General features: G+C 39.6%; 1 protein-coding gene across 3 annotated transcripts in view; it reads left to right on the forward strand.

Annotated features, from left to right (window-relative positions):
- Positions 1 to 15,628, forward strand: part of PGGT1B (protein geranylgeranyltransferase type I subunit beta) — a 38,631-nt gene extending 23,003 nt beyond the window's left edge. Inside the window, exons 5-10 of one of the 3 annotated variants that reach the window (XR_008819362.1) lie at positions 617 to 749; positions 6,350 to 6,395; positions 7,966 to 8,150; positions 8,427 to 8,535; positions 12,316 to 12,594; positions 14,654 to 14,780. Coding sequence is in view for 2 of the 3 variants with exons in the window: in XM_056324092.1 (XP_056180067.1) it covers positions 617 to 749; positions 6,350 to 6,395; positions 7,966 to 8,150; positions 8,427 to 8,535; positions 14,654 to 14,838 (658 nt within the window). In the remaining variant the exon portion in view is untranslated. The other 2 variants (XM_056324092.1, XM_056324093.1) reach the window with 2 other exon arrangements.
- The last annotated feature ends 4,974 nt before the right edge of the window (positions 15,629 to 20,602 follow it).

The following is a 20,602-nucleotide window of genomic DNA, read 5'->3' on the forward strand; positions in this document are numbered from 1 at the left end:
GTATTTCTGATACAAGCATCCAAGCCACAGCATCCATCTTCATTTTAACAGTCTCTGAGAGAGCCCAGGGTCATACCTAGATAACCCAGGTATAACTTTCAAATGTTTGTAGAGTTTGCAAAGATTGTAGCCATAAGAAATGAAAAACTGGATTGAAGGTAATTTTCACTGTTTGCATTGGAAATGGTAGTCACAGCAATTACATTTATGTATACATAGGACACCAATCTTGGAAGCTGCAGTCAGGAAAGAAAGCCTTGTGAGCTATTAAGATGTCTAGGAAGGCAAAAAAACCAGTAAATGTTAAAATGGTAAGTCATACATTGGTATATATTGTCGTAAGTGAGACTGTAAGCATTGATGTCTTTGAAAAAAGACCAGTGTCATTACATTGCTAGAAATAAAGTTACTCAGGTTCCTAAATATCCATGTTGCTTGGCTTAGAATCACATCTTCTAAAAACAAAATATAGCATCATTTTGGGATATATTTATGGGAGTACTGTCAATAGAAGTAACTATTTTTAGAGGAAAAATTCCACAATTCCTTGAACTGCTCTTCGTGTTTTCTGACATAACGGGCTATACAGTGTATAATGACAGAAACTTTCTTTCAGTTTCTGTGCAGTGCTGGAAGGAAGTGAGAATGATATGAGGTTTGTGTACTGTGCTTCCTGCATCTGCTACATGCTCGATAACTGGTCAGGCATGGATATGAAAAAAGCGATAGGCTACATTAGAGGAAGTATGGTGAGTATTTGCAAGTGTTATTTCTTACTACATGTTAAAGGTACTAGATCTATTTCTCAGCTGTAACTGAAAATCTCTCCATCCAAATTGAAATACTATGGTAATTTCTTTCTGTTCTGTTCCTACTTGAGTAAGTTGAATACTGAAAACTGCGTTGTTCTTTGGCATTTGTATTTTCATTGTAATGCGTGTACTAGCAAGATAATTTTATTTGTTGTGTTTGTTCACTGCAAATTAAATCTGATCTTTTTTCTTTAAAACTCAATTTAAAATTGAGAGTAAGTTTTTTGAATACTGGGGCCTGATGTTCCTATGACTTAAAAAGTGCATAAATAAAGCACTGAATAAAATTCTCACATTTCAATGAGCTGTAGTTCTGCTTTTTAAATTATATACAGAATCAAAGGAAAAACTAATTGTTGACAACAGTTCAAGTAATAAACCAGTTATGCGCTCGGTTGTTTATTCGGTATTTGGAATGATGGAAAATGTAAGTGTATGCACATTTTTTTTCTGGTCTGTGCAAGCTGTATTCGTAATTGGTTGGAGTAAATGAGTTACCAGTTTTTTTCATGATGTTTCATTGAGTTTCATTTTCCAATATTAAAATAAATGCTTTTGAAAGAAGCTAAGTAAGCTTGAAAAATACAGCCCTCTGAATGGGAGTAAACATATATAGTAAACTCTTCTGGTCCACAAAAAAAGAGCCAAATTTATGATGACATGCAACTTCTGTTGTAAACCAGTATGTTTTAGCAGTTGCTGCCAGCAGTGAGATTGTAAAATTTAAGTGAGAAACAGGTCCGAGGAAGACTTGATCTCCTGCTCTAGACCAAATTGGGGTTTATATTTTATTTATTTTTTAAGGAGGTAGTAAGATGCATATGCATTTCTTACTGTACATCACAAGAAGCTTTCTGGCATACTGCTGTAGCCTTGGACCAACTGAGGTGATCAAGGGCAGGGCTCAGTTATACAAGCATACAGACCAGCAGTTTGTTCACACTCCAGTAGGACCCTTTCCCCCCTTTTATCCCTTGCTTGTTCCTCCCCTCTCTGCTTTAATCTTTCCCTTTCTCACCATTAGTCCTTTCCCTAGCCATCCCATAATAAGTTCTGCACACCCTTGCGTTTCCCAATAAACACCCCATAACAAGTTTTATACAGTCTCAGGGTTTTCTTCCCCTGCATCCCTTAAGAGCCCCTATATCTCAGTAGTTGGCAGCTGTCTCGTTTTAGCATGGGTCCCAACCGTGAGAATATCCCTGCTGAATCATCTTGGTGGGTTTCACCCAGGGACAATTGTTTATCCGATCTCCTCTCACAGTCTGAGGGAGTAGCTGAGTCAGAGTGCTCACTTTTCACTGATTAGGTCAGGAGGGTTCTTTGTCCTCTGATCCTTGCTTCATGTTTACTGAGGTTAGTCTTTAATCAGATAGCTCAGCAGGGATACCACAGGAGAGTAAAAAAAGAATAGAGAACAAAACCAAAGAGCAAAATCCTCATTGCGTTGTTTCGTACATCCCATCAACCAACTGTTAGTTAGCGTTTTGTACACTTGAGTGCAGTTTCGGTCTGAAACTGCATGGTGGAACTGTGGAAGGTACAAAGAACGTTGAACTGAATTGTCAGAGGTATGAATCAGCTTGTGTAAAAGAAGCATTTAATATACTAGAACTCTTCATTCTGGAAAGAAGGTGATTAAGTGGACTGTGACAGAGGTATGTAAAGTAATAGGTAGCACCGAAAAGAGGAAGTGAGCAGAGAGCAATTCTAGGACAAGAACTAGAAAGTATCATATGAGGCCATTGGTAGAGCAGGCAAGTGGAGATTTTTTTGAAAGTTTGGAGCTTTGAAATGGCACTGGAGATTTACTGGCTACGGTGATCTTGAACCAAATTTATAGTTTGCTTCTAGAGCCTTAGCATTAATCTTTGTAGCTGCAAATTCCAATTGTAATGTTTGTATTGGGAAAATAAACACCACTTAAATAATAAAATTTAAGCCTGAACAGAACAAGACCTCTTGGAAAAGCTCGTAGTAATAATTTGGTTGACCAGCGAAGTAAAGCTGTAGTACAGGCATGGTCAAAGCCCAGAAGACACTGTGGCTTATGAAGACTGTCTTTTCCTGGCTAGCTTAGAGAGTAAGTTAAAGAGATCCTGTAAGCAGTGTTCTGTAGGCACCAGTCATCTTAGCATGTGCTAATGTGTAACAAGAGATGCTGTATTTTTATCCAGGTTTACTGTGAATTGGTATGCACTGTGTTTAGTATGATTTTTAGAAGCATGGTGTACGATTAGTTCGTTGCAGAGTTGTTACGCTCATATACACTAGTTTTGTCTGGGTTTCCTGGGTGTACAGTGCTTGGTCAAACCAGTATTTCAATGCACTAAGCGGCTGCGAAGTGTCTAGCACTTCTTGGCAAACACACAAAATCTTTGCATCCTGCTTAGTCATGTTGTAGAGCTGAAGATGTGTCTGAAGAAGTCTCAGACATTTGGGGAGTTGCCTGTTGTGAATATCATTTCACAGTGGTGGTGGTGGTTCCTACTTCTCATTGATCTCTTTCCACAACCCTCAGTGAGGTGTATTGCAATTCAATCACCTATTACATGAAACAAGGTTTTCTTGAAAGTGTATTTCTTAAATAAATACAATGAATGTGAAATGTGGTATCCAAGAATGTTAGCTTAATTTCTCCTCTTTAAGATTTTGTAGACAGTGCTAAAAATAACCTATATATAACAAAGTAAATTATATTTGAGATTATTTCATGTTATTCCTTGTGTAATTAACTATACAGTGAATATTGCTATAGACTTTCCTGCAGGTGCTTATTACTGTTTTCCTACAATGTTACTTCTTTCCGGTACTTCCATTAATTCTGATACAAGAGAGACGCATTGCTCAGTAGTAAACTGCTGTGACAGAAACGTATGGTTTTGTTTTACTATTGTATGTTATCATTTGGATATAGATGAAGCAAGTGATAGTTAACAAACATTTTTTCAGTAATTCAAATTAACATATGCGTGAAGTGCAGTCTGAATGGAGAGTAACAAGACCGGATAAACAGAGTAATTTTTGTAATAAGCTTCTGGATTTTTTAGCTTATTCTTTAGAATTTATTCTCTTTAGTGATTCGAGAATTGTGACAGATACAACTCAGTGCAGCTGAAGGAGGGAGCAAGTTTGTGTACGTTGGGCATGTCAGGAACAGCAGAAGGTTGGAACATGAAACAATGGTGTGCTTTATTCAGATAAGTAACTATGTTAAAAAGAAGTGAATGTTCATACACAAAAGATAGCCTTCTTGTTACAACTTGACTAAAAATTGTTTATACAATACTGGTCACAAAAAATAATTCTGGATCAGTTCTATTGTCAGTAGAATAGATTCCAATCACACAATTATTATCAGCATAATCAGCATAGGTGTGACTTTTGGCTTTCATATTTGAAAGTCAGATGCATTACTAATCAAAAAGCAACAGACACCTGAGTTGCTGAAATTCTGAATTACTTCCACAGATTCTAAAATACTGGTTTTTGCAACATTGGTTTACCACAGATGTGTTTCTTTTAAGTAGAGATACTGCAAGAATCTTTTTAAGTATAGCATCTGCTTCTTCTAGAGCCCTCTTGAAATGCAGGTATGAATCTGTTGATATAAGTAAACTTGTTGTGAAACTTTTAGATTGTGAAGCAAAGATTGTACCCAACTAGATTTACACGTTTCCTGAGGATAGTATTTCATTATGCAGTTTTCATGTTGTAGTAACCTAGAGCCTCTTTTGCATATAATTTCCTGGGTCTATTCAAAATAACAAAGGAACAAAAACTTCCTTGTTCTTTAATGCACACAAGTCCCCAAAGAGCAGCTGTTGTCTGTAAATAAATAGGCACCAGTCAGCCAAAGGTCAACTATTGTATGTTAAAATTTCAAGCTAATTGTATAGCCCAACATAGTGCACTGTCTGGGATGCAGGCTTAACAGCTTTTCTCCAGAGCTAATTATGTTGTCATACATAAAGCAAACCACCTCCTTTTACAATTACTGTTTGTAAAGTTAATTAGCTTTGCCAGCATAGCTTTGCTAATCAGCTTGCCTTTGCTTAGCAGTTAATGGATCTGCGGGGTGTGGTAGCACATTTGCATTGCTTCTCAAAAGGCAACACGAAGAGTTTGTGTGTTTTAACATTCAGATGTTCATAGGTATTTACTTTAAATGACTGGTTCAAACTTTAGAAGGTCAAGCTGCAGCTTGAAGTGTATGTGTCAGATGTTAGTCTTTTTAGTTGCTTCAGCTTGCAGCTACAATTAATAAAGTGAGGAATATAGCTTTAACATAGCTTCTGTGTGTGTTTCCTTTTTGCTTCTCAATGTCATCTTTAAAACAGATCTACAAATTAATCCTTCAGGACATTCCTTCAGAGCTGCTAGCTCCTGTAGCCATTCCTTGGTGAGGACTATTGAGAGTCATTAGTGGTCTTTCAAGGTATCCTGTGTCTTCGAGCCACTGTTAAATGTTTTGGAGAAAACATGAGAAATTCAGTCAGTGCCTGGTGGGGGAAAGTTGAAATCTCTTTCTAACTGTCTGATCAGATATTGAACCAATCATTAAATGAGCAGTTAATATAGAAGATGTAGGACCTGTGTAATTTAACTTCAAAAATTAAACTTAATTTTTGTTCCTACTAAACAGTTTGGTATTTGTCCAGTGATAATTTATTAAATATTCTATGAAGTACTGTAAGATAAACATTTTCTATTTTAGAATAACTTACTATGATCCTTTGTTTCTTATGCAAAATGATTTAATGAATTTTTAGGGAAGAAGGCTTGATATTCCTACATATACAGTATCATCTGCTCCTAGATTGCTTGTAACAGACCGGTACTGTAATACTCTTGGTACTTTGCTCATCAGACTCAATTTCATTCTTTTTTTATCACTTAACAAAGTGACTTTTCAGCATTGTTAAGGTATTTTTTAAAAGGAATATTTTATAGGGCATGTTAAGTTTAGTCCAGTAGTATGCTTCATTGTGTTGTCACTTCTGGTTTGCTTCACCTCCTGTCTTCATTTTTTTTTAAAGGCTGATGTTCTTGCTCCTTACTGAAGCATTTCTTGTACTTGAGTGTTGTACACACAGTAGTACCTTGCATTTTGCCTTTTTGTATGTTAACCAGGTTCTAGGTTAGATATCATTTATCCATTTAATTTTGTTCAGAATGATATATCCATTTTCTCTTTTTATGAAGACAAAAATACTGTTTGTTCTTTTTCCTTAATGGTTATCTGCATCTCGTGCTTTCCCTTTTTGGCAAAGACATGTTTACCCATTTTCAGATTTCTAACGTACGTCACAACTAAAATGAATTCCATGAAAGTCATAAAAGCTGCCTGCATTGAAACAAGGATCGTTTGTTAACTGTTTTGTGCTAAGAGCTTTTTGAGGCATAGGTTCAGAACTTAATCAGGTTAGATGGTGGTCATGGTCTGATGATAATTTTGCTAGTAAATTGAGAAATCACAATGTCTGTGAAAGTGATACGGTTTTAAAGTAACTGGTATGTGGGGTTTTTTTCTTCAGTCTTACGATAATGGCCTGGCACAGGGAGCTGGACTGGAATCTCATGGTAAGAATGTTAGTATGTTCTACAACTATTCTTAAGACTGGGATTGAAGATGCTGTAAAAGATGCAGGGTATGTTATGCCTCTCTTTCTTTTCTGATTTTTAAGGAAGTGGGATGAGGAGGAGCAAATCAAAAATACGCCTCAGAATATCGTCTCTCTTCTTCCCTTAGTTCCAGTTTAATAGCAGACCAGATGGGCTCTTAATATATCTTCATTAATCTTACCTCATGAATTTTTTATTGAAAGGTGTTGGCTGTAGTTCTCATCTGTCACTGGGAGAGCAAACTTTTCCCACATGTACTATTGCTACTCTCTGGATTTATCTGTCAGAGATTTTGTGCAATGCACCTGATAATCTCCAATTTCAGCAGCTATTAGTAAAACATAGATGTGTTTCTTCTGATAGATTACAGCATCTGTTGGGGGCTCAAACTGTGAAGCAGCAGTTAATTTTCGTAAACAGTAGGTAGTTGTGAAGATAGGGATTCTCAAGGGACTGATATTTTTAAGCAAAACATTTCTATGCCCTAAAGTAGTGGTCTGCTGACTTTTATGTGACTGATACTAAATCTATCAAATGTTTGCAAATTTTATCTTTAGTGTTGAGCTTTGATAGGATTCCATCTGTTTTCTTTCTGCAGGATAGATGAAATCGTTAAACTTAAATTATACCACTATGTATTAAAAAAATTAATTAATTTGCTGTAGAATGCTAGTGATAACAGACAGCATTACTTCAGCATCCTTATGCTGCGTTTCAGCATCCAAATAAAGATAACCTTAACGTTCCTGGGGTCTTCTAGCAGCAGGATATTTTAAGGAGCTTTGAGCCTCAGGTCTTGTATCAGCAGCTTGCTTATGGTCTTTCCCAGGCTGTATTTTTATCATACCAGGTAATAGGCTGAGAATGAGTTTTGGTGGACTTTAAAGTGATGGCCATGATATATAAAGAACATGAGTTTTTCCACTAATTCCAAATTTTACCATGCAGTTTCCTTGACAACAAAAAAATTCCTTAGAAGTGTAATTTGTGTTTATTACAACCATAAGACTCCAGAAGTCTTTTCACAGTATTAACTATGCCTTTTCTTTTTTTTTCCTTGATTTTTTTTTTTTTTTTTTTGGCTCTCTGCTCACCAGACTTCTGTCTGTTTATATCCTCTGGGGTATTTTGTCTGAGACTGCCTTTGGCATCTCTGCTTCAGTCTGATTGCTGGCATCCCAATAGCTTTCTTTTTGATGTTATATAGGAAGAAATGTTTTCTGTTACATTGCAATATACTTATTTCTGGACTGCTGTGTAATGTAAATTGTGCAGCATTGGGAAGCAATCCAGCTTTAAGAAAATTAATTCAGGTTTATTTGTGCAAGACTTGGCTGACCTAAGTGCTGAACTAAACTGTTTTTATTTATTTGTATTTTAGACTTAAAATTAACAGCTTCATACTTTTAAAAAATCCATTGATTTAATTGTTACTACCCTAAAGTAGTTAAAGTTCTGACTGATACCGTATAGGTTTCAGTAAAAATCTGGGTATCAGAATATTGCAAAACCAACTCTGTCTTCACAGGTGGCTCTACATTTTGTGGTATTGCGTCACTGTATTTGATGGGTAAACTGGAGGAGGTTTTTTCAGAAAAAGAACTGAACAGAATAAGAAGGTGGTGTGTCATGAGACAACAGGATGGCTACCATGGACGACCCAACAAACCTGTAGACACTTGCTATTCCTTTTGGGTGGGAGCAACATTGAAGGTAGGGTACAAAACAGCTACAGGATAGTTACTGACATGTTTTGATTTCTTTAAGCATTATATCTTTTCTTTCCTTGTAAGAGTTACATATTTGGCACAAGCGCATGAATATGCACAGATCACTATAAAGGTATTTAATCTTGCAAAAATGCTGGGTATGGAGGTTTACCAGACTAGTGCTATCTCTGCTAGACTCCTTCTCTCAAATAGGCACTATATGTTAGTATTAAAAATATGCTATTCAGTATATTACTGTAATGGCCTGATTTCTTTTCAGCTCTTGAACGCATTCCAATATACAGATTGTGAGAAAAACCGAAATTACATCCTGTCAACTCAAGATCGCCTTGTTGGTGGATTTGCCAAGTGGCCTGATAGCCATCCAGGTAAATGTACTTTTCAAAATTATGGTGAGTGCATTCTAAGCTAGAAATACATTCCAGCACTCAGACATCTGAGCGTTGTAAAGGAAGCTTTCTCCTCAGTCTCCTTCAAAAATGGTAGAGTCCCACCTTAAAACGTAATGAGATTTTCATTATCTGAGTGGAAAAAGGTTTAGTTTTCCCTTGTTCACCCACAGAGCAAGTGAGCTGTTGTTATTCAGACTACTGCTAAAAGAATTATCACTGTCTATTTAGGGTTAGAGAAGCCTTTCTCTGTGTGTTTAACTGTTCTAGTTTAAGGCAGTATTGTACAATGTGTATCTTTGTAAGTCGTCTGAGTGAAATATTTCAAAACATTTGTTTCCTTAATAAAGGAATCCTTTAAGCGTATTCAGAAGTCAATGATGTATGTAAGCACACAGTTTACATAGTTACATATTATACTTTACAGATTGTAGTTACACATAGCAATTGTATGTACTACAGCTGAACATTATCCTTTCGAAGTGGATAATTTGAAGTAGTGAGAAACTTAAAAAGATGCTAAAGACTTTTAATTTGAAATAATTTTTAAAGATGATAGAATTCAATGAAGTATTGCAAACTTGTGAAAACAAACCTGTGTCAGTGCAGTTGCCCAATGACCTTTTGCACAGGGAGATAAACAGTCTGTGAACTGTAGAAATAAGGTAAAAATTTAGTCATAATAAAGGGATGAGTCTGTTCAGAATCTGTGCCCTGATATCTCATCCTTTCATAATTTCATTTTGAACAGCAGTTGAGAATTTTTCAAGGTGGACCTACACTGAAAACAGTGCTTGTGATAGATTTACTCCCCCCATTCCCCTGAAAGCCAGCTTGGGATTCCTGAGAGCTGTAGGTTTATTTACTCTGCATTATATAGATGTCAGTATCACTTGTTTCTGTTTATCTTGATGAAATTTACTTAGGTAATTTTTTTTTTAATCCCTAGCTCACTGTTTAAAACCTCAGTCTTGTGCAAAGTTCCTTAACCTGTCTTTTGGCATAGCTGTGATTGGTTGAGATAAAACCTAAGAAAAGGCAAGACTAATAGTAAAGCTTTTTTCCTTTGATCTGTGTGGTGTTCCAGCCTGATATAAAGCAAGCTTTTCCTCTCTCTTTTGTTTTGTGGTAATAGCTTAGCTTATTGCAGCATTCTTTCCTCAGGCAGATGGTGAGATAAGTCTGTGTTCATGTTTCGGAGGAAAGAGTAAAAACTTAATGCAGTTCTAAGGTGAAGAATGACTATAAACACTACATTGCAAAGATTGTTTCTGTGGAAGTGTGATTTCATTGTCATACATACACAGCTGAGCTCCCTACAAGCTCAGCATAGTATCTGGAAGGCAAGCTGTCTTTTGATCATTGTGTGTTTTCATAATAAAGATTTCACATTTTACTATCATGAAGCATCTGTGCAGCTTGATTGTTCTCAAAAGCCTACTGTTGCTTAAGTGTACACAGTCCTCTTCAGTGTACATGCAAAATGTGAAAGTAATGAGAGTGGTATGGGTCATCTTGCAAATGAGTTAATAGTTCTGTTGAGGTTGAATATGGACAGAAAGTATTAATTCTTCTTGAAGCATTTAGCATTTGTAAAGCTGGTAACAGTGGTCTCAGTTTGGTTTTGTTGCAGAACTCAGATGTGGCAGAATATGCCAGGGAAAGTTTGCAAAGTAAGAGCACGCCACTTTTGCAAAAGTGGTTTTGAAGATGTATTCAGATTTTGAACTTCTGTAGCTTCTGTGTTATAAAAGCTGTGTTTAAATTTGGATAGTCATCTTCTCTCTGCTGTGCAGTAATTTTTTTGGAAGTAGACTAGAAGAAATTGCAGAAAACAGTCAACTGCTTGTGATAATCTGTGTTACATGGATTTCAGAGTTGCAAGTGACTATTCTTCTCGTCATTCAGGGGAATACTATCCTGTAGTCCTGATGATCCCATGCTAACCAATCAATACATTGTTGGTTCTGGAGACCAGTAGCATTATTTAACACTTTTTCTTGACTTAGCGTGCTGGTCCAAACACTACTTATTGAGCAATGAGTTTACAAGGCGTTATTGCCTTTGAAAATAAATCTAAAAAGTCAAAAGACTCTTAAATGCTAGTAATCCTCTGAAAGCATGAGCATAACAAAGTAAGACATGACTTGTTTTGTTGATAGTAATTTACAGGTTGTCAAATACAATAAGTGCTTTTATCTGAAAAATCTTAAGAATATCATTATAGTAGTAGTGGTATTACTTTTTTGTAAAGCACGAAGTGACGCTGGCTTAGTATGGAGAGTCATACTTCAAAACAGAACTGAACATCTATATATTTATTCTGTTCTTTGTTTACAAGTGACTGATATGGGGTTTTTTTTCCCAGGTGTTTCATGTTAAGTGGTTAGAACTGCTACCTTGTGAGATCATTTTCTTCCTAGCAGCCCATATGGTGCTGTGTTTCAGATTCATGAGCAAAACAGTGTTGATAACATGCTGATGTTTAAGCTGTTATGAAGCAGTGTGTACATGGTGTCAGTGCCTTTCTTCCTTCTTCTCACACTGACACAAGAATAAATTACTTCAAAAAAAATTATATCTTATCTATAATGAAAAACAAGAAAGAATTTGCGAAACAGAGTATGTTAATCAGCCCTTAAAAATAGTTGTTAAGACATGGCCTTGGATGAAGGAATAGACACCACAAATACATCAAAAAATAACAAAATAAGCATAGGGAGAACCAAATGGTTGGGTCTGTACATACTTCTTGGAACCATTGGAAAGCGGAATACCTGTAATCAGGATTCCTATCCCTGCTAATGTATCTTGAGCAGTATTATAGCCTTTAATATAAGCCGAGGATCTCCCAAAAAATTACTGCACTCATATCCAAAGATGCAATCCCCCAAAAGGAACAGGTAAATTAGATCAAAATAGGTTCGGAGGTTACCATTCAAAACAGAATGGCTCCAGACATGCTGTTAGTATCTAAGCAGGGGTGTGTGTACCAAAGTGGTAGAATATCTACTGACCTTAATGAGATAGAAAAACAAACTAAAATTTTACATGAGATAAAAAAGGATGACGCTTTGGTTGACTTTGCTGGAAGTGGCTGACCTCTTGTGTACCAGCTTTAAGTTCATAGATAAAGAAGGTAGGCATACAATTCAATGTACATGGAGATGTTCTTCAATCTTGAGTGGACTGACTAACGAAAATGTAAGACTAGTACAAGGGGAAAATGTAAATTTTTCCCTTACCATCTCAAAGGAGGGATTTGATTTCAGAATTATTTACTTTAAAAAAATAAATATGTAAATATCTATGATGAAAACCAAGAAAGAATTTGAAAAACAGGATGTTAATCACCCTTACAAATAGTTAACAAGACATGGCCTTGGGAGATGGAACAGACACTATAAAGTACGAAGTTAAGAAATATCATTTGGTTCTTATGTTTATCTTGTTTAGTGAGTGAGACCAAACAGAAGATTACTGGAGCTGTGTATGAACTAGCCTGATTAACATACTAAAAGATCCACCCTGGAGCAAAGAAAGCCCTCTACTAACAAAGACCCTCCCCACAGAACATGCTGAGTGAAAAGAAAGGACACTGTACCTTTAAATGGAGATGAGGCTCCTAGGAACCCATGAGAATTAAGTGTGGCTAAACATAATTGTAAACATTTGTTCAAAGTGTAGAAAATGTTTTGCTGTGTGTTAAAAGGTGTGCGAGCTTTGTGGATTTACCACCTAGCACACATCTTTACACAGATGTGTAATAAACATGTATCATGGCTCTGTGTGGGGATCGGCTCTTGCACACTGGGTGAAGAACACGCATTTGGGATAATGACGCTACCCTGCCAGCGAGCAGACTGAGGGCACACCAGAAGCTGGGACAGGGCACTGCTGGGATGGCTGAACCATGCTGGCCACAGGGATACCCCATACCGCATGGCATTGTGTTTGGCAAGAAAGCTGGAAGAAGGCAGAGGAAGCCGGGGAGACATCTGGAGTTGCAGTGTTTCTCTTCCCAACTAATCATTACATGTAAGAATAGCCTTGCTTTCCAGGATTTTTTCCCCATATACTATAACTGCCTCGACCTGTAGTTTTCTCACTTCTGCTCTTCCTTTCCTCTTCTCAGGCTAGGGTTGGAGGGATAAGAAGTGAGTGAGCAGTTCTGTGGTGTTCAGCTCTCTACCAGGGTGATTCAAAGAATCTATCACCAATATTCGAGTGAGCAGAGGTTACCCTTATTTGGCAGCGCTGGGTGCATGGGGGATCGCTCCTCCAAAGGCATGCACACCGAGGGAAACTTTCAGCCCCCTCTTTATACAAGTCACTCATGTCTATTCATTAGCTGTCTGGGAACTCATTAACATATCTCACACCTGGACAATTAGCACACTCCCATTTAGTATATCTTCAAGTTAACAACATTAACATATCTTGTGCCTGGACAACTAGCACACTCCCATTCAAGGATTTAGTATATCTTCGAGTTAACAACAAGGGTCTCCTCAGATAAACATGAGCACACCGTTCTTTAAATAAATCATATATGGCTCATTATTCAGGGTTAATCCATAACATTTTGCTAGAGCACATACCTAAGCCATTTTGGTTTTTTCAGTCCTGTGCATAAGTCATGATGAGATTTAAATAAACTTTCCTTTTAAACTACTAGATGTACTGCTGCGTGCTCTAGGAGGTTGTGCAGCAATTTTGATTTATCTTGCTTGTTATCTTCAAATGATACACAATATAAAAGTATTGGAAGCACATATGAAGTACAGGTTATGCAACAGAAAGATCGTGGCTTGAAACAGAGGAGGACACAGGCTGCATATATGTGTTTTGGCTAGAACTGATTTGAGTATTAAGTTAGCATGGAATTGTGCAGCTGTTGGACTTTGTGGTTAAACCCAGCAAATAGCCATATACAGGTAATTAGATTTGTATATGGTATCAATGCAGCTGTCCCCAGGGGTTGGTACACTGCACGTCCTGAAGTGCAAGTCTTCTTGCCTGACATCTTTCTGCAAGGTCAGTAGAGGCTGTTTTTGTTGAGCATGCTTTTGTCTGCATGTTAGTACTTGTAGGCAGAAGCCTTCTTTCAGAGTCTCTCTATCCAGATACCTTGTTGTAATATTTTAGTCAGATATGGCTGACACCTCCAGAAGATTACGAAGCATTGAGAATTTGTAAGGGGCACATGAAGTTTGCATCCTGTTCCCATCTTTAGCCTATGATTTCATGGGCAGATAATCCAATACAATGGCTTGCTGCTGCCCAGAGGAGTCGGGTTCAATTCTCTTCCTCCTGACTTCCCCAGGTACCGCTGTACGTCCTTTCTGCTCTTAGCACTAGCTTTGGTGTATCTCAAAACCTTCTGCAAACCAGTTTAATTCACTGAAATGTCAGAAAACTATCCATGTTCTCATGCTTGAGTTAATTTTCTTCCATGTTTTTTCAATTGCTTTAGGTCATGGAGGGTGTTCAGCAAGCTGTAGTGCTGGTATAAGGTAGGCAGCAGGAGTAGCGTGGGACAGGGGGAAGAAAGCATTTTTTGGTGGCGATCATCTGTTGTGGCTGATAAGCCACCTCATGAATTCCTAATCTTAGGGTATTCTCTCATGAAGGGGAGGAAGCTAGGTAAAGTAATGACTTCTTTCATACTTGTAGCAGTTCGGTAGCTATTGGCATTAATTTTGATGTTTCAGTAGTCAGCTGTTCGTCAAGTAATCAGCCAAAAAAGTCTTCCCTGTTTGGAGAAAAAAAATTTTCTTTGTGGACTGAAATTATTTGCAGATCCTCAAATTATTTTGCTATTTGGGCTGAGCGCTAAGAAGAAATAATTTGTGGGCTGGGATTGTTAGGAAACAGAAGTAGACTGTAGTTAAAGAGATTGCAGACTATCAGTTCATGGCTGGTGGCTTTAGGCAGCAATTTATTTATTCTGTTAAAACTCGACTTTAAAATTTAGTGCCTGTGTGTTTGTTTTCCTTGGCTGTAGTTATTCAGGGGTGTTGGAATCCAAGAAAGCTTAGCTGTTACAGCCTGACAGCCTGACAATTTTCTTTTTCCTTTTCTGTCCTTCTTTCAGATGCTTTACATACCTACTTTGGGATCTGCGGTTTGTCGTTAATTGGAGAACCTGGTATTTGCAAAGTTCATCCCGCCCTGAATGTAAGCACAAGAACCTCAGAGCGCCTTCACCACCTTCATCAGATCTGGAAAACAAGGACTCTAAACACTGATCAGACAACACACACCTCTCTACATGACTGATTTAGACTTGAATTTAGTTCTGGTAGCGTAATTGTAGCCCAAGGTTAAAAGCCATGCATAACCAACGTGCTCTTTTAAGTGCTGGAGTCATACAATCAGATCTGTGTTCCTGGCATAACTTCGATAGGGAGTTGCCTTCAGCAGGTTGTTCTGCATTGTGAAAAAAATAAATATTTTGATTATATAGAAGTTTGTCACCGCAGACTGTAATTGGCTCTTCAGATGGCTTTACTTCTAAGAAATCCCTTGAGGCGTTTAAATTTCATTTTTACTTTATTTTTCTAAATTTGTGCATACTGTGTCAAAATATATAATAAGAAAGTATTTTCAAAATCTGTTCTACATATCATACAGTATAGCACAGATCCTTGGAGTTCTTTATGATCTTAATGTCTTACATACTTCTGGGTAGACAATCTCCCATATTAAGTCACAGTTAAAAGTTACCTTTCATTACCTACTTTCAGATTCCATAAAATTTGTTTAAAAAAAAAAATCAAGTAAATACAAGTAAAATTATTCAATATACTGGACTTCTAAAGTTATGTGGCCTTACTAAATGGATTCCATAATTCTTTTTGAGTATCTTCTACACAGATGCAGTTTTCATCTGAAATACTCTCTTCATGTGAAATTGAATGAGAGTGATGTATTGATGTATTATGTGATGTATTATGTCAATAAGAGATACTCAACACAGTCTTTTGGAAGAATAGCTGTGTGCGAGAGTAGCATTAGAACCTGTTTCTGACGTCAAGCCTTTGCAATAAATAAAAATCATACAACTGCACTCTGGTTTATTTTTTTTATATTTATTTCCTTTTTAGTGTGAAGTAATTCCGAGATTCTTAACCATTCTGTGTAAAGAATGAAACAGTGGGCTTTAAAGTAAGTGGCAGTGGTTTACTGTTAGAGAGGTGATGAACATTCTCAGTTTATTTAGTAGTGGTGCCTTACTTCGATGTTTGACATGCTGCTCAGCATCAAAGCAAATAATTTTGCAGCTGTTGTGTTTGTGGCAGGTGATTTCAGACATATAGTAGACATCAGGGTGTCTTTCTGCTTGCCAGTTATTAAGGCATATTCTTTTTTCTAAAGGACTTCCAAACACTGGTAACTGAAGACCAGTCAAGACAGATTAAGCACAGCACTTCCCACCACTAAGCCCAAAGAGGCAGGACATAGACCCCTAGTCAGCAAAAAGAGCTTCAGGAATATCCATGGTTCTGGTTTTGTGATACAGTGCAAGTGGAAATGGTAGAGTTGTTGCACTCCTCTCAGACATGTCAGAGGGATCCTATGGGCATCATCAGGCTACCAGAATAATCCTGGTGTCCAAATCTGCAGCAGCCTTCCTACTTAAATTGTTCTTATTTCTATAAGCAGACTGATTTCCATGGTGGCAGTAGGAACACCACCAGTGGTGGTGGTCTGCTTGGAAAAGCAGAGAAGGAGCATGGGGCAGGGCTTGGAAGTAAGATGCATGATCTAGGCAGGTCGCAGCAGACACCTTCCTTCTAGAAAGAGAGGCTTACGTAGCTGGCAGAACGTAAGAAATCAGCATGGAAACAAGGACTGTAGGGCTAGTATTTGGGAGGGGGAACGAGGTGCTTGAGTAGTGTCGCGACGGAGGGAAGACACAGTCACTCAATATGAGTGATCAGCAGGCTTCATTTATTGTCCCTTACAGTCACCTTTTATGCCTTGTAATAATTAGCTCATACGTATTACAAAAGTTAAGCTCATTACTGGTTAGTTGCCTAAATACCAAGCCCGCCCCTTGTTTTTCTTCTGTAGTTTTCTGTTCCCACCTGCAACATTCTTTTCCCACCAAAATCTTCCTGTTACTGTGTAACAAGGACAGCCAAAGACAGTGTATTTTGCTTTACTTCAGGTAAGCTGAGAGCGATGTGCATTTTTGTCCAGCCAGCTAGACTATGTTTATGTAAACTTTTTCAGCTAGCCAGTTATCCACAATTCCCCCGTTTTCATTTTGGGCGACATAGGCTTGGTTGACCATTTTCAATAACAGCATTTTAACACAGGAAAACTACACAGCTAAGCACTACTAAAACTATTACAATAATGATCAAAAATAATAATCTCGTTTGCTATGAGATTGTATCTTTGCTGTCAAAAGTTCGAGTTTTTCACGCATGGTCCTCTGTGTGTGGGATTGGAACAGATGTCAAATAGATTCCAGAACAGGGCCTATCGCAAAGTGCAGGCGAAGCAGCGTTCTCGCGTCGAGCTCCTCCAGCGTGCTCTACAGCAGGTTTTACCCAACAGCTGGGAACCCAAATAGTGCCTGAATTGGTAGAAATACAGACATAACCACGCCCCACATAAATCACCTCCACAGGACCTACCTATTGTCCTGTTTTTGCATCCTTATACAGTACTTTCATGTGTGGTGGCCTGGGGGGTTCTGAGCCAGCGTGGTGCCTTATTATAGGCGGCTCATTACTGTCCCCAAACACACACAAATGATTAAGCACAAAAAGGGCCTTCGCTACCCTTTCTCTTACATCCTGAATCTCTTTGAACTTTTCTATATAATGTTCTAGCGTCCCGTTAGCCCGCTCTACAATGGCTTGTCCAGTTGGAGAATGAGGGATTGCAGTAACGTGTTTAATATTCCACATTTGCATAAAGCGTTTAAGTAATCCGCTACCATATGCAGGACCGTTATCAGTTTGAATAGTAATAGGCACCCCTAAAACAGCAAAGCAACTAGTTAAATGCCGGCGCACGTCCCGGACCTTTTCTCCGGGCTGTGGTGTGGCCCATAACATATGGCTATAGGTGTCTATAGTAACATGCACATATTTGAATCGACCGAATGCAGGAACACGAGTAACATCCATCTGCCAAACATCATTAGACTGTAGTCCTTGCGGGTTGACCCCGCAACCAAGCCCCAAGCCTGAGTTATGGTGACTACATATAGGGCAGGCCTTCACAATGGCCCGAGCCTCCTCCATAGACAGTTTGTAGGCTCGTGCCAGCCCCTTCGCATTTTGATGGAAGATCAAATGGGCTTCTCGGGCTCGACAATGTGGTGCTAATGGGGGTTCAGTAGCGATCGCAACGAGACGATCAGCTCGAGCATTGCCCTCTCCGAGGCCTTCCCACTGGTGGCTTCGGATATGGATCACCGCATACGATTCCGATCTCTGTGTGATTGCAAGCTGCAAGCTCACAAGCAGTTCTGTCAAGCGTTGATTCTTTAATTCACGCACGCTTGCATCTTCAATCCGGCTGACTATGCCGGCAACATAGAGAGAATCTGTGACTATGTTCAGTGGCACATCTCTCCATCTAATAAATGTCCAGACCACTGCATAGAGTTCTAGCGTCTGTAGAGAATCCTTTGGCTGCGCTTGTAGAATTTGGTGTTGCCACCCTTGCTCATCTTTCCACGTTATGGCAGTGGTCCTAGAGCGTCGACCTGCATCAGTAAAGGCCGTGAGAGCGTGCGGGATAGGCTGGCTGGATCGCTTTGGCTTAACAATCCAGCCCATGTTCTCCATCCACGACAGGATGGGCGATGGGAGTGGTTTAACTATTATCGCTGCTCCATCGTGGAGTAATGCAGCCTGCAGTTCCTCGGAGTTCTGCAAGTACCACTCCAAGTCGATCTGTCTCATCGGCACCCATACCGTGCCAGGAGGAGTGCCATCCACCTGTAAAATACGACAGCGACCTTTCTTGATCAGCTCCGTCAGTGTCGAGATCTTGTCTTGTATTGTGCGTCGTGGTTGCAGCGGGGGAGCTATCCATTCCAATACGATGGTGGAGTACTCCCCTTTCTCCCCCGTTTTTATTATTTGCTGTGTTAGAGCACCCATGAGGTACTGAGCGCCACATAAGATAGTCAAATCGATGGGTAACCGTACAACACGCCGATGCGTGGAGCGCGTAGTCACCATTGAAGCTATTTGTTGTAACGTTTGTTCTTGCTGTTCAGTAAGCTGTACTGGGGTTGAAGGATCTGTCCCTCTCAACAGGGGGTGTAGTTGATTTAATAGTTCATTGGGGATGCCCACTACAGGCCGGAGCCATTGCAGATCACCGAGCAGTCGTTGGGCGTCGTGAAGGGTTTGGATATCCAAGTGGAGTGACAACTTCTGAGGCTGAATTGTTGTATCAGTGATGCGCCACCCCAGATACTTCCAGGGGCTTGATTCTTGCACCTTTTCGGGTGCTACTACCAAGCCTCTAAGCTTGAGTTGTTCAGTTAAAACCTGTTTCTGTTGTAAAGAGAAGGGTGTTGGCTGTGCTAACAAGATGTCATCCATATAATGGTAGATTAAAGTCTTAGCCCAGCGTTGTCGCAAAGGTTGTAGTGTGGCAGCAACATAGAGTTGACACAAGGTGGGCGAATTTCTCATTCCTTGCGGGAGGACCGTCCATTCAAAGCGGGAGGACCGTCCATTCAAAGCGTTGGTCCAGTCCCTCCTGGTTGATCGCGGGTAAGGTAAAGGCAAATCTGCGCTGATCATCTTCATGTAAAGCAATTGTGAAAAAGCAGTCTTTCAAATCTACAATGAGTAAATGCCACCCTTCCGGTATCATAGCTGGGTTGGGTAAACCGGGTTGTAAGGCCCCCATATCATACATCTGTTTGTTTACCGCTGGCAGATCGTGAAGCAATCGATATTTTCCAGACTTTTTCTTGATAACAAAGATGGGCGTATTCCAGGGGCTCGTTGACAGACGCAAATGACCTTGTTGATACTGCTCTTTAACCAGTTCATGCGCCTGTTCTAGACTTTCCCTTTTTAACGGCCACTGCTCTATCCACACTGGTTCCTCTGTCTTCCATCGGAGTGGGATCGGGAAAGTCCAAGCAATGGCCGCTCCTAGAAAGGGAGGTCTGAAGTGAGGACCATCCCCGTTTGGGCCAAGATATCGCGACCTATCAAAGCATGCACCCCCTCAGGCAGTGGAATAATCGAGACACAACAGTTTATAACTTTGTCAGCTATAGTCCATCGCAGAAGGGGGGATTTGCGAGCGAGGGTCAATCCCCCCACTCCTGCAACTGTGGCATTGGTCGTACAGGTTGGCCAATGCGCCGGCCATTTCTGTGAACTGATTATAGAGACATCTGCGTCAGTATCCAACAGCGCAGTAATCGAGAGTGTCTGGTCTCCATACTGCACTGTGACCGATCACCGTGGTCGTTGACGCAAGCCAATAGTCAATAAAGCCATTTGCCCTGTAGACCCAAAGTTACCTTGTCCTCGAGGTTGTCCTTGCAGTGGTTGGAGGGTGCCTGCAAGATGCGGTAGTGGAATCAGCTGGGCTATCTTGGTCCCTTTAGGTGTAAAGAGTGGGGGAAACAGCGTCTGAGCCATAATATGAATTTCTCCGTGAAAGTCCTTATCAATCAGTCCCACCAAAACATTGAGTCCCAACATGGTGGCTGATGAACGCCCTATGAGTAATGCTCCAACAGCTTGTCCGCCTATACAAACTGGGCCTTGTATACCAGTAGCAAGTTTTGCAGGCTTTGAGTCCAAGAGGGTACAATCTACTGTTGTTGCCAGGTCCAAGCCGAGGCTTCCGCTGGTTGCAGGTCGGAGAGGAAAGGATTTTGTGCTGCTGGGCAGGCAGCCGCTTTTTGTGTCGGCGCGGGGCAGCTCTTCCCACTGGGTCGCCCGTTTCCCGATCGACGACAAGCACCTTCATTGTGAGTGTCCGAGCGGCAGTTTCGGCACCATACAGCGTTGACATTGCAGTCCCGTCTCACGTGTCC

The sequence above is a fragment of the Falco biarmicus genome, chromosome Z (genome assembly GCF_023638135.1).
Source record: "Falco biarmicus isolate bFalBia1 chromosome Z, bFalBia1.pri, whole genome shotgun sequence".
Taxonomy (NCBI): domain Eukaryota; kingdom Metazoa; phylum Chordata; class Aves; order Falconiformes; family Falconidae; genus Falco; species Falco biarmicus.